Source organism: Corvus moneduloides, chromosome 8, assembly GCF_009650955.1.
Source record: "Corvus moneduloides isolate bCorMon1 chromosome 8, bCorMon1.pri, whole genome shotgun sequence".
NCBI lineage: Eukaryota > Metazoa > Chordata > Aves > Passeriformes > Corvidae > Corvus > Corvus moneduloides.
In genome coordinates this window covers 35,557,289-35,571,059 of record NC_045483.1, presented here as the reverse complement: position 1 = coordinate 35,571,059, position 13,771 = coordinate 35,557,289, and the positions used below count along the sequence as shown (strand labels likewise).

The following is a 13,771-nucleotide window of genomic DNA, read 5'->3' as shown; positions in this document are numbered from 1 at the left end:
GGTTTAGCCGTGTGACAGTCCATGGCTGGGTTTAGCTGTGGCAGTCCATGGCTGGTTGGGTTCAGCCGTGCGGCAGTCCATGCCTGGGTTCAGCCGTGCGGCAGTCCATGGCTGGGTTTAGCTCTGTGGCAGTCCATGGCTGGTTTAAGCCGTGTGGCAGTCCATGGCGGGGTTCAGCCGTGTGGCAGTCCATGCCTGGGTTCAGCCGTGTGGCAGTCCATGCCTGGGTTCAGCCGTGCGGCAGTCCATGGCTGGGTTCAGCCGTGTGGCAGTCCATGGCTGGGTTTAGCTCTGTGGCAGTCCATGGCTGGGTTTAGCCGTGCGGCAGTCCATGGCTGGGTTCAGCCGTGCGGCAGTCCATGGCTGGGTTTAGCTCTGTGGCAGTCCATGGCTGGGTTCAGCCGTGCGGCAGTCCATGGCTGGGTTTAGCCGTGCGGCAGTCCATGGCTGGGTTCAGCCGTGCGGCAGTCCATGGCTGGGTTTAGCTCTGTGGCAGTCCATGCCTGGGTTCAGCTGTGAGCAGTCCATGCCTGAGTTTAGCTGCCTGCGGCTCTGGGACAGTTTCCCCCCAGTGACCCAGGGTCCATGCCATGGCGTTGGGAAGAGGGGAGTGGGGCAGGGGCCCCGGCCCAGCCTGGCAGGGCCCGGAGGCTCCGAGGCCCCCCCCCACCTCCCGGCAGGTGAGCTGGAACGAAGGAAATTCCCACTTTTCTGTGCTGTTTAAATATGTAAATTGTGAGAAGCGTCATTAGTCTAAAAGTCTGTCCATCAGCTCAGACTCAACCCACTACATCACCTTCTGGGCTTAACTCTCTTGCTGCTGCCGTGGGTTCTGCTGTCCAGTCAGCATTCCCAGTTTTCTTTCGTCCCTCGGAGCTTTTTTCAAAACTCTCAATCCTGAGAGTTTAAGGAGCTGTGTTTGCACAAGGTTTGGGGTTCTTGTGGCTGTGTAAATGTGGCTGTGATGGAAAGTGTTGATGTTCTTCTCTCCAAGCTAGCTTTTAGTTGGTATTTCTCTTTTCCATGATGTTGAGTTCCATAATAGGGGGATCTGGGGGAAAAAAAATCCATTTTTTAACTGGATTATGACTCTTAAGTAGAATTATCCCCAGGGAGTCACTGTTCATAACTGGGAACCTTTGACAAATGAGGTGATTTTTTTAGGCTGAACAAGACAATGGACATCCTCTCCCCGCCTTTGCCAACCTCCACATCGAGATCCTGGACGAGAACAACCAGAAGCCTTATTTCACAAGGTCTACCTACGAGGGCTTCATCCTGGAATCCTCCCCAGTGGGAACGACTATCTCGGATAACCGGAACCTGACCTCCCCCCTGCAGGTCGTGGTGCTGGACAATGACGTGGAAGAGGTACAGTTTGTTCTTTCAGAGTGGTTGCAATTTTATTATTTTCAGGCTTCTTTCTTTTTTTTGGTTTGTTTTTTTTTTTAATTGAGACAAACCTATTTAGATCAATAAATAGAAAAAAATTATCTTAATTTCATGATGATTTTCTGTTTGTTTTCATTCTGAGTGCAGATAGATTTGGAAGTGGATATTGTCTGATCTGGGTTTTGCTCACCTCTCTGGAAGTTTCTGTTCTGTTCAAGCTGGTGAATGCTCAGTGCACAGGGCAATCAAAATGCATTTTGTGACAGGGATGAGCCTGCCCCACACCACGGAAATGAGAGGGGAGCTCAGAGAGAAAGGAATTCCTGGTTTGAACCAAAAAGAAGAGGAATAGGAGGAATAGCAGGAGGCTGAAAGTTCATTGCATTCTTTGCTCTGCCAGATTTTGATAGAACATTACTTAGAATGGAAATCAGGCATCTCCAGAGGAATAGTAACCAAGGAGTAACAGTACAACACCTCTAACGTTGCTTCTGTTCTCACCAAGGTCTTTATGGGCTTTTTAGCCAATACTTCTTTTCCCTCTAATTGCTGTTGTCCCTCCAATTGTCTCCGTTGATATTTTTGGTTCCTTCAGCTACAGAAGGAAAGCTGAACTGCAAGCTTAAGTTTTGTAGGAATACTTACAGGATCTCTTGAGTAAAGTTCTTAACCTGAGAGTCTGAAAACAATCTGCTTTTTAAGGCTTCACTTCGGGCAAATCCATGTTTTTTAAGGAATTCAAGAGCCCATTGTCACTAAAACATCACAGCATGAGAGTGTTGTATTGTTTTAAATCCCAAATTCCTGCTGAGAATCTCTTTCCATTAAAGTTTCCCCCTCAGTTTATGGGCAAAGATAGAAATCAGTGGTTGGAAGGCACATGGAAAAGGCTGTTGGATCTGGCTTTTGTAAAGGGTAAAAGGTAAGGAATGAGGACACAGGGTGGGAATCAGCAGGAATTAATGAGGATTGCTTGGGAAACACTCAGGTTCAGTTCTGTTTAAAGCAAAGCAGTTTCTTGGTTGATCAAATTAATGGGATCTTGGGATGCCACTTTGGATAGTCAAGGTGGGCAGGGATCAGGTTTATAAATGTAACCCAGAGCCCGTGGCTGCCCCTGGATCCCTGGAAGTGTCCCAGGCCAGGTTGGATGGGACACTTCCAGGGAGGTGGAAGATGTCCCTGTGATACAAAGCCCAGAGTGGTCAGAGATGCCACCCAGCACTGCTGGCCACAGTTCCATTGCAGAGTAATTCAAAGCAATTCCCTTTAACAGAAGAAAATTCCATGTCCCAAACCAGACACTCAAATTTAGTGGCAGTTTTCTCTGCTGATGATTTTTTGGGACTCTTTCCCATTCCTGGGAGATGCTATCATTACACTCAAGGGATGCCAGAGAGACTTGGGAATTCACAAGCTCCAGGGTTTTCAGGCTGAAGTTAATGGTGCTGCATTAACCCTTCCCTGGCACCTGCACAGCTCTGCCCATGAGGCGTCAAAGGCAGATTGGGCAATTCTCCATGGAACTCCATATTAGGTGATATCCAAGACAGAAAATTAGGATCACTTGGAACTGTTAAATCCTGAATTTGGGCTGACTCTGACTGAATCATGTAGAAAGTACCACACGTAATATTTACACACTCAAAATACAAATATTTAATTTAGGGAATTTCTGCATGGAAGAGCAACCTGTTCTTTTAATTCCCTAGGTTTGTAAGAAAATCCTGGGATTCTCGTTCCCTGCCAAAAGTCCTTTGTGTTCCTCATTTGGTCAGTACAGGTTCAATACCTGGAGCTTTGAGGGGGTGCTCTGAGATTCATCACAGGCAGTTTGACCATTGGGCTCCACATTTTATTGTTGCCCATCAGCACATTCCCATGAATTCCTCCCAATATCTGGATCTGGGATAGGGCAGTTCATTAATAAACTTGTGTTTGCCTGCACTAAAAGTTCCAATAGAGCCATGGCCCAAGTGTTTGTTATTTTAATTGGAACACTGTTAATAAAAAAACCTCATCCGATCTGCAGCAGATTCTTAATTGGGAGCACGACCATGCCTTAAATGATCTGTATCAGAAATTGCTATAAAAACCAAATTTCTCTTTCTTGAGCTGCTTCAGGCAGCTTGTTAGAAGTTGTTACATATTTCTGTGGCTCAGTACAAACAGACCTGAAATTTCATATCCACAGGAAGGATATTCCATGGATATGGCAGCTCAAGGGCCCAAATGCTTCTCCTGGTGAGCTTAAGGTTGTTTCACCTCATGTTTTAATTTTCACAGGATGATGATTAGCAGGAGTTTGGTGAAGTTACTGAAAATCTACTTTAGCCACACGACACAATGAGGCAGAGCCAAAAGTGAATTATTTTTGTTTGTTGTTGCAAAAGGGGAATATTTCAGTGTGGCAGAATGAGTAACTGCCAAAAATCTATTTTGGGGCTTTCTTCTTATTGTGGAGTTCTGCTGTCACTGAGACAGATTAAGAAATTCAGGTGGAGTAGCATCTAAGTGAATGGAGAGGGGCTTTTTCCAAGGCTGTGTGGTGATACATTGGGGAATGGCTTCCCAGTGCCAGAGGGCAGGGATGGATGGGATATTGGGAAGGAATTGTTCCCTGGCAGGGTGGGCAGGCCCTGGCACAGGGTGCCCAGAGCAGCTGGGGCTGCCCCTGGATCCCTGGCAGTGTCCAAGGCCAGGCTGGACACTGGGGCTGGGAGCAGCCTGGGACAGTGGAAGGTGTCCCTGCCCATGGCAGGGGTGGCACTGGATGGGCTTTGAGGTGCCTCCAACCCAAACCATTTTGGGATTCTCTGACACACAGAGATCTGCCTGCAGCCAGAGGGGATCAGCTTCATCCTTGGGTGGAAATTTTCCATGTTCCTGTTCCTTTGGCATCACCTGGCTCGTGCACAGTCCTTTCCAAAGCCATGGTGCAGGTGTGACACGGATGTGAGAGAACCAGATTGAAGTGCCTGTGTGTTCAGTCCATGTGCCAGAGATTCACAGAGTGCTTCTAACCTGCTGTGGGCAGGAGAATTCCCAGAATTCCAGCTGGGAGTACAGCAGTTGAACAGCGCTCCCACATAAAATGGCCAAACACTAGAACTGTTCTTCGTGGGGCTGGATGGGAGCTCAGGGTGGGATTGTCAGCACAGGTAATGCTCATTAACGTCTGCAGGTCTCAATCTCCTGGCTTCATTGTACCTCAGGAAATTCATGGATTTAGGAATATATTTAAATTTAAGGATTGCTGATGAGTCACTGAGATAAACCATCTCCGTGCTGGTGCATCCCAGTTCCCACTGGTGCCACTGGTTAATCACAATGAATTCTGCCTGCCAACTGAAAAATGAAAATGACTCCATGTCTTCAGGTAAACGCAGGAAGAGAGTGCTCACTTAACTGTGTGTCTGAAGGAAAGAAAAGAACAAAACCCACTCTAAATCGAAACCCTGTGGGAATTACAGCAGAGTCCTGCTCTAAACCTTGCAGAAATTAATTTATAGATGGGACATTGCAAACAGGCCTTGCACTAGAGCAGCACTGCCGAGCACTGATATCATTAAGTGCTCTGTTTAAATGGCATAAATTAAATTAAGCCACGCAGGTTCCTTAAGACCTGAGCAAACCAAAGCTGAGATGAGGAACTTAAACTGTGTGAGCTGAGAGCTCTTTACATACGGCTCCCCAAGCATTTTTCCTTCCTCTTTGGCTTCCACAGGAGAGAATTAATTTACCCAGTGGTTAGGGTTGGTGATAAAGCTGCACTGAGTGTCAGTCATGGACATGGGTTGGGTGGAAGGGACCTTAAAGCCCATCCAGTGCCACCCCTGCCATGGGCAGGGACACCTCCCACTGTCCCAGGCTGCTCCAAGCCCCAATGTCCAACCTGGCCTTGGCATTCCTGGGTTCCTGACTCCATGATCCTTGTGGGTCCCTCCCAGCTCAGGGCATTCTGTGATTCTCTCATCTTTTTTTTCAGACAGCTTGTGGGAAATTTGAAAGAATTGTACTTAAGGATGTCTTGGCAGCAACTTAAGCAGACAGAGCAAGTAATGGCTAAAATAAGTTTTAAATGCAGCTACAAGTGCAGGTTATGGATTTTCAATAATACTTCCAGAGAAGGAAAAAGAATAGATTTTCAATTTTTTTTTTTAACCAGGAGAACTGAAGCATTTTAAATACCAAAGTGTTTTTCTCTGATATTTTCCTGATTGCTTTTATCACTGTCAGTTGTTGTTTGAAGTCGTTTTGCAGTCAATGCTCTCTTAAGGAGACAGTTCTGCTGCCCCTGGGCAACAGTTGCTATAACTCAGGAAATATCCTTCCCCAAATGAAACAGATATTATAAATTAATATCATCATTAAAACAAACAGAAGGGCAAGGCAAAGCCAAAAGGCTGCTTCCCTCCCTTTAGGATTTCTAAAGATAGGGGGTTAAATTTTTTGGATCTTTACACTTAAGGAAAACCAAAAATATTAACACTGAATTGCTCCTGTAGCACTGTGTGTCTTCCTTGATTATTTTAGGATGAATGTCTCATTCTGCCTTCTGAAGCTCCCAGGGAACAATTCCTTCCCAATATCCCATCCAGCCCTGCCCTCTGGCACTGGGAAGCCATTCTCTGTGTTCTGTCCCTCCATCCCTTGTCCCAAGTCCCTGTCCTGGAGCCCCTTTAGGCCCTGCAAGGGGCTCTGAGCTCTCCCTGGAGCCTTCTCTTCTCCAGGTGAGCACCCCCAGCTCTCCCAGGCTGGCTCCAGAGGGACTCCAGCCTTTGGAGCAGCTCCATGGCCTCCTCCAGACTCATTCCAACAGATCCATGTATTTCTTGTGTGGAGACAGAATCTCCCCTGCTTTACCTCTGTAAGGCTCTGGATCTCAGATTTTCCAGCTGAAACTGGGAAAGATTTTCTTCTTTCCCCTAGAAATGAGGAAGGCAGATGCTGGAAGCATCTCTCCGACAAAAACTCTCCTCCGTGGGCGTTTCAGAGCTGATCATCCTCCGCTTGAAAAATGTTGGAAAACTCAGCTGTGTCATCCAAGTGTCTTTGTTATCACTGCAGCTTTTAGGGGATGGGCTGTGCTGGAAATCAGGAAGTCTGAGCAGTTTGGATACTCTTGGAGCTTGTTCTGGCCACCCTGGAGAACTTCCCAGCCAAATAGAGCCCATCCAAAAAACTTCTGGGATCATTGAAACACACACAGAATTCATGTCCTTGTCTGCTCATTCTTGGCAATATTGTAATTATCACCAGGAATTTTGGTTTCATCTCCATCAGTTTTAGAAAACTGTTTGCTTTGGGCAGAGTTGTAACCCCTGGTGGAATTTGAGGAGCAGCAGGAATGGAACATCCACATCCATGCGGGAACTTTGCCAGAGGTTTTTCAAGCAGAACGCTTTCGAGCCCAGGCTTGGTTCATTGAGCACAGCATTTTGTGGGTCTCCTTTTGTCAGGCTTTTTGTCTGTAACCATGAGTTCCCCAAATGTTCTGCTGTCCCTCAGTCCCAGGATTGTGTTTCCTCACTTGTGTCCGTTTTGTGTTTTCCTTTGCAGGTCCCACCAGGTGCCTTCCCCGTAGGTATTGGGTGTTATGTGTGCAAAACCCCTTGTTTTGGTTCAATTGTGGGATTTCTTCCTTCATTTCCCTCTTTCCTCCCTCGTTTCTCTCTGCCCTGATGGGGTTTGAGGCTGGGACTGTCCCTTGGTTTGTGAAGCCTGCAAAGAGCCCTTGAAACACATCGGGCCCAATTTAGGTGATAAAGTCAGACCTTGTAATTGCTTAATGTTCATTAAATAGTCACAAGTCTTCAAAGGTATCCTGAGTATCACAAAAATGCTTTTTAAAATTAAGAAGTACCTCAGGTTTGAACTGTGTGCTTGAAATGCTCCTTGCAGGTTGCATGTGAACCCTTTTGTGTGGACTGTGATCATTTTCTACTTAAAATTCCATGCTAAACAATTTGCCAGAGACCCGGTAATGCCACGAGAAATCACAATGCTCAACTCCAGGCCCCAAAATAAAATAATTTAAAAAGTTATTGGAAATAGTGTTGGCAGTGTAGCTGGGGTTGTTTCCTCTCACGTGAAATGTTCAGTTAAGTCAAGCTGACTTTTCAGGCAGCAAAAAAATGGGATAATAATGTCTAGGATCCCTGTTAATAATGTCAAATATCCCTGCTAGTAATGTCCAAGCATAACAGTGCTTTTCCAGACGAAGGGAATAAATTGCTCTGTGTCTCTGACATGCCTGGGAGGTGCTAAAATAGGCATTGATTGCTGTAAAGGCAGTTTCCATTCCACACTAGGAGAACATTTCTAAGACAAGGATAGCAAAGGAATAGGACACATTACTCCAGGAGAGTTTGAAATCTCCATCATTGTTTTTTCTCAGGAATAAATTAGGAAAAAAGTGCTGTTTATTAGTGTTCAAAAGGACATGAAAGCAAGAACTGCAAAATTAACTGGGGCTTTTGTAAATTAAATTCTTAACTGACTTTATAATGTCTACAAAATGAACAATTATGGGCAATTACCTTCCCTAAGTCTTCCTGGAATGAAGAGGTTGCTGTTTGCATTGTTGGCTGTAAAATGAATTTTCATTTTCCTGGGAGCTGCAGTCTGCAGCAGAGCTTTAGGCACTGAGGAACCACTCGTGTGGAACACTTGGAAAATTCTTTCTCATGGCTTCCTGGAATGGTTTCTCATTTAAATAGTGGAATCTTTGCTTTTGGGGCTTTATTTGGGCTCACTAAAAGCACTTTCTGTTTGTCCTGGTGCAGGTCCCCCCTGGCTGGGGGCTGGGGACCTGTCCTGTGCTCCCAAGGGTTTTAATCCTCCAGGAATGGCACTGATGGAGTGAACCTTCCAGAAGAGCTTTGGATTCAGAAAGTGTTCAGAGAAGTAATGCTCCTTTGGGGATTATTTGCTGAATTCAGCCTTTCTCCTTTTGGGTTTGTTTCTGCAATTCAGCTGGTTCTCCCCATGTCCTCCTCTGTAGGGCCGGGATTTGTGGAATGACGTTGGGAAGGAGCTGGTAAAATCTTGGATTTTCTGTCATTCCTGGTACCACTCCTCTGGTTCCTCATCTCCACATTCCTGGGGGCAACTTAAAGCAGTTTTTATAGGACTTGTCTCCCAGCCTTTTGCATTTTCCTGGAATTTGCATTCCCCTCACAACACAAATGAGCTCTCTAACTCACGAGTGAGAGCAGGTTAAATTAACCAGATTATGCACAAGGACACAGAAAATTGTTGGAATACTCTGGGCAACAAAAGGTGATGTGGTTTGTTTGAAGACTTTTGTAAAGTCTGATCAGTTAAAAACACCTCAAAAGAGCCGGAGATCAGGAGTGACCCAAGTCCTCAGGAAGCCATGAGTAAATTTACAATGCCTTTTTCCCCTCTCTTTACCTTAAAATGTTATTTTCAGTTCATTTGGGATGTTTTCCCCCCATCAGCTGAGAGGTTCCTAATTCTGCATCAATACATTTGGATTCTTTCCGAGACCTAAAGAGACCCCCTGAGCTGCCTGTATTTTGTGTGGCATTCACCACCCGTCATTCTCGTTGTTCATTGCACCAACCCAGCTGTTTTATTGCTCTGTTAATCAAGTTCAGCTTTGTTTGGGTTTTAATATGAAGAGAAATGCTTGAATCTGGTTTCTTATATTAAGTTGTGTCTGGCTTAAAATTACCGTGTAACAGGAGGGAAAAAAGGCACTTATTTAAAACCAATACAGGTATTCGTTTACTATTGGGTTTTCTTACTCTAGTGGTTTTTTAATATGTTTTTCATCAAGAAGATTAGATTTTTAGGCCAGCAGTGAGGTTTTTTACCTTTTTTCTTTACAGTTTTGTAGATTTGTAGTCACAGCATTTGTGCTTATTTAGGTTTCAACTAAAAGGAGCACCTGTAGCGAGTAATTGGAGACTTAATGTACCTCTGAGTTTATAATAAAATGCTCTTTTTTTCATTTGATACTGTTGAAAGACCAAGGACCCGCAGCTGCATCTCTTCCTGAACGACTACACCACGTTTTTCACTGTGACTCAGAGTGGCATCACCCGCTACCTCACCCTGCTGCAGCCCGTGGACAGGGAGGTCCAGCAGCTCTACACCTTCTCCGTGAGTTCCATGCCCTTGGAAAACCCTCCAGGCACTGCTCGGAGCAAGTGGTGGGAAAGGATCAATTCCAGCATCCTTGGAAGTCATAAAATGGCCCAGAAGAAGGAGAGCAGTGAAGGACGAGTGGGTTAAGAGCAGCATTTTAGATGCCCCTACCAGTACCATCCTGGCCTCAGGATTGGCCTCTGCTCCTCATCCCATCCAGGATCTGCGTCCTCCTTTGTATTCCTGGCCTTGCTTTTCTCGTTGCCTTTTTTCCCCTCATCCCTGAAACATGAGCCTTGTCTTGGGCTTTTTGCTTTATTTCTATCCCAAATAAAAAAAAATTAGGCTGACAGCACAGCCAGAAGTGTTAAAGAAAAAAAAAAAGAGGAAAAAAATGCTGAAATGGATTTAATATTCCCTCAGGCTGTGAGTGAACCCCTTAACAGCCCTACAATGATTTGGAAGTGGGCTGTGGGCAAACCCAGCCCGTCTGCAGGGGTTCCCAGTCTGTGCCTCCCTATTTTCTGTCCCTTTGCCATTGGAAAGGAGAGCTCAGATCTCCTCTGTGGAATAAGAAGAGCCCCCAGCTCTGTAATTCCCACTTCAAATGTTGTCCAGGAGGTTTAACAGAGCTCCTGCGTGTGTTGATGCCCAGGTGAGACTCCATGGACTCAACAGCTCCTATCCCAGCCCTGTCCCTGGGAAATTCCAAGTTATTCCCTCTCACTTCTACAATGGAAAGGTTTGGATGGGTTGGCTTTGCTTTTGCCCTGAGTCTTGCACATGCAGGCCCAAGCTCTGCTGAATCCTGATTTTGGGTTGTCAGGCTGTGTTTTCTCCTATTGGAACTGTATTTCTCTTGGAATTGCGTTGAGAACACACCATTAAAACACATTCCTGTCCTGCTTTTTTTGTCTCTCTCAAGATGACAGCTTCTGATGGAGTCCAGGAGAGTGTCCCAGTGACTGTCAACATCCTGGTGATTGATGCCAATGATAATACCCCAACCTTCTCCAACATTTCCTACAATGTCAAGATCTATACGGATATGAGGCCTGGGGAAGGTGTTATTAAGGTAATTCAGGGCTTTTATTACCTCTGTTAACTCACTTTTGTTAGCAGTACATGGCTTTATTCATCTAAATTGGAAATGCACTGAAACCAGCTAGAAATGAAGTTTGTGTATCTGCATCCACTTCGTTAATTAAATATCTATTAAAAAATTGTTGAGACTAAATGTCAGGCCTGTCTTATCTGTAGAGCTTGCAGCTCAGCTGCTTCCTCTGAGCTTCCACAAAAACTTCTTATGTTGTCTGTTTGGGCTTCAGCAAGGCCTTTGACACTGTCTCCCACAGCATACTCCTGGAAAAGCTGGCAGCCCACGGCTTGGACAAGAGCACTCTTCTCTGGGTCAGGAACTGGCTGCATGGCCAGGCCCAGAGAGGGGTGGTAAACGGTGCTGCACCCAGTTGGGGGCCAGTCACCGGTGGTGTCCCTCAGGGGTCTGTGCTGGGGCCAGTTCTGTTCAATATTTTACTGATGACATGGATGAGGGTATGGAGTCTACCTTCGGTAAATTTGCAGATGACACCAAGCTGGGGGCGTGTGTCGATCTGCTGGAAGGTAGGAGGGCTCTGCAGAGAGACCTGGAACGGTTGGATGGATGGGCAGAGTCCAACAGGATGAAGTTTAACAAGTCCAAGCGCCGAGTCCTGCACTTTGGCCACAACAACCCCTGCAGTGCTACAGGCTGGGGACAGAGTGGCTGGACAGTGGCCAGGCAGAAAGGGACCTGGGGGTGCTGGTCGACAGCCGACTGAACATGAGCCAGCAGTGTGCCCAGGTGGCCCAGAAGGCCAACGGCACCTGGCCTGGATCAGGAACAGTGTGGCCAGCAGGACCAGGGAAGTCACTCTTCCCCTGTACTCAGCACTGGTGAGGCCACACCTCGAGTGCTGTGTCCATTTCTGGGCCCCTCAGCTCAGGAAGGACGTGGAGATGCCTGAACGCATCCAGAGGAGGGCAAGAGGGCTGGTGAAGGGCCTGGAACACAAGCCCTGTGAGGAGCAACCGAGGGAGCTGGGGTTGTTTAGCCTGGAGAAAAGGAGGCTCAGGGGAGACCTTGTCACTCTCTACAACTGCCTGAAAGGAGGTTGTAGCCAGGTGGGGGTCGGGCTCTTTCTCCAGGCAGCAACTGACAGAACGAGAGGACACAGCCTAAGCTGTGCCAGGGGAAGTTTAGGTTGGATGTCAGGGAAAGGTTTTTTACTGAAAGAGTGATAAAGTTCTGGAATCGTCTGCCTGGGGAGGTGGTGGAGTCACCGTCCCTGGATGTGTCTAAAAAAAGACTGGATGTGGCACTTGGTGCCATGGTTTAGTTGAGGTGGTGTTAGGGCATGGGCATGGGTGTTAGGGCATGCACAGGGTTGGACTCGGTGATCTTGGAGGTCTCTTCCAACCTGGTGATTCTGGGATTCTGTGATTCTCAGCTGAAAAATCTCAAAAAAAAATATTCTCCTTTATTAGCGGGACTTTGAGATAAAACATTTTAGGAGAAGAGGCAGGAAGTGGAATAGGACATAACCAGGGATGTTTTCCCACTCCAGAAAACCTGCTGGTTTGTACAAGTTTGTTTGTAGAGCAAATGAGCAATGGAAAATGGGTTGAACATGGACCCAAGAGAGAAGCAGTTTCAATTAAATTTTGCCAGCACTGATTTATGTTGTAGTGCAGGACTGGAGGTGAATCCTTGTGGCATTGAAATTAATGGGAAAAGGCTTTTTTGGGGCAATTCTTCCAAGATCTCAGCCCTGCTCTGAGTGCTGCCAATCCAGATGGATGAGAAGACAAGATGCCATTGGTGGCATTCCAGAGTGGTTGAAGGCAGTGGGAATATTGGGAAAATCAATTTAATCTGCTGACCTAAGGATAAAAATGCCATTTTCTGAACCATAATCAGGAATTAATTTGAGGGTAGCAGTGATGAGGAGAGGGCTCAGTGCCCCTCCTGTCCCCTCCTGAGCTGTGCTTGTGCCTTTGCATCTTCAGCTCTTCCTTGGTGTTATTTTGTCCCCTTGTCAATTTGGGCTACAGGTGCTTAAAAACCATCCCATGGGAGAGCCACAGAGGCATTTCCAGCAAGATTTGGGGGAAAGAGAAAAGCTTGAAGCACAATTAAATTCCTTTAAGGCTGTGTGAAAACAAGACTCCAAATCCTGTTGTCCTGAAGGAGCCAGAGAGCGTGAGGCAGAAAATGTTGCTAAATGAGATTTCTTCTGGGTAAAAAGAATGTTTTCTACTCTGAGTTGGCCTTGAGGATGCTCTGAGCTGCCTGAGATGTGTTAATGATTCCTGGGATGAAGCAGAGCAGCTCCTGGGCTTGTCTGAAGCTGCTGAAGTGTTTCTGTGCTCGGAGGGAATGTGCTGCTCTCCAGCTCTCAAACATGTCCTGGTGTTGCAGCTGCTAATGTGTTCCTAGCCTGGAGGCATTCAAAGAGCAGGAGGACACATTTCTTGGGAAAACTGAGCCAGAGCAGGTTATTTGGGAAAGGAATAATGGGGAAATTGGGCCTTTAGCTCACCTCTGCTGAAAAATTAAAATTCTGAGAGTGAGGTTTTCCCAAATCCGTGCTTCTGTCTGCACAGTCAGCATGTGGCTGCTTCCAGGTTTTCTAAGTTTATAATCTGGCCAGAGGGGGAAGGTAGAAAATCCTGGCTGATTCGGGAGAGAGGTTGTTTTTCAACTCATCCCACATTGCCAGATGGTCTGAACTTATCAATGACCTGGCTTAAAAAAAAAAACTAAGGGTCAGGTCATAGGATTTCAGTGGACTGGTGATGACACCAGAAATAAAGAGGGCCCAGCACAGGAGGGACCTGGAGCTGCTGGAAAGAGTCCAGAGGAGGCTCCAGGATGATCAGAGGGATGGAGCAGCTCTGCTGGGAGGAAAGGCTGGGAGAGCTGGGATTGTTCAGCCTGGGGAGGAGAAGGCTCCAGGGAGAGCTCAGAGCCCCTTGCAGGGCCTGGAGAGGGACTGGGGACAAGGGCTGGAGGGCCAGGACACAGGGAATGGCTTCCCAGTGCCAGAGGGCAGGGCTGGATGGGATATTGGGAAGGAATTGTTCCCTGGGAGGGTGGGCAGGCCCTGGCACAGGGTGCCCAGAGCAGCTGGGGCTGCCCCTGGATCCCTGGCAGTGCCCAAGGCCAGGCTGGACATTGGGGCTTGGAGCAGCCTGGGACAGTGGGAGGTGCCCCTGCCCA

The 13,771-nt window shown here is 46.9% G+C and overlaps 1 protein-coding gene across 19 annotated transcripts in view; it reads left to right on the top strand.

The window, feature by feature from the left end:
* PCDH15 (protocadherin related 15) overlaps window positions 1-13,771 on the top strand; it is a 684,600-nt gene that overhangs the window by 524,115 nt on the left and 146,714 nt on the right. For all 19 annotated transcript variants that reach the window (XM_032115593.1, XM_032115587.1, XM_032115586.1 and 16 more), the window contains 3 exons: window positions 1,165-1,371; window positions 9,391-9,525; window positions 10,436-10,585. In XM_032115593.1, the coding sequence (XP_031971484.1) occupies window positions 1,165-1,371; window positions 9,391-9,525; window positions 10,436-10,585 (492 nt within the window). The remainder of the gene's footprint in view (window positions 1-1,164; window positions 1,372-9,390; window positions 9,526-10,435; window positions 10,586-13,771) is intronic.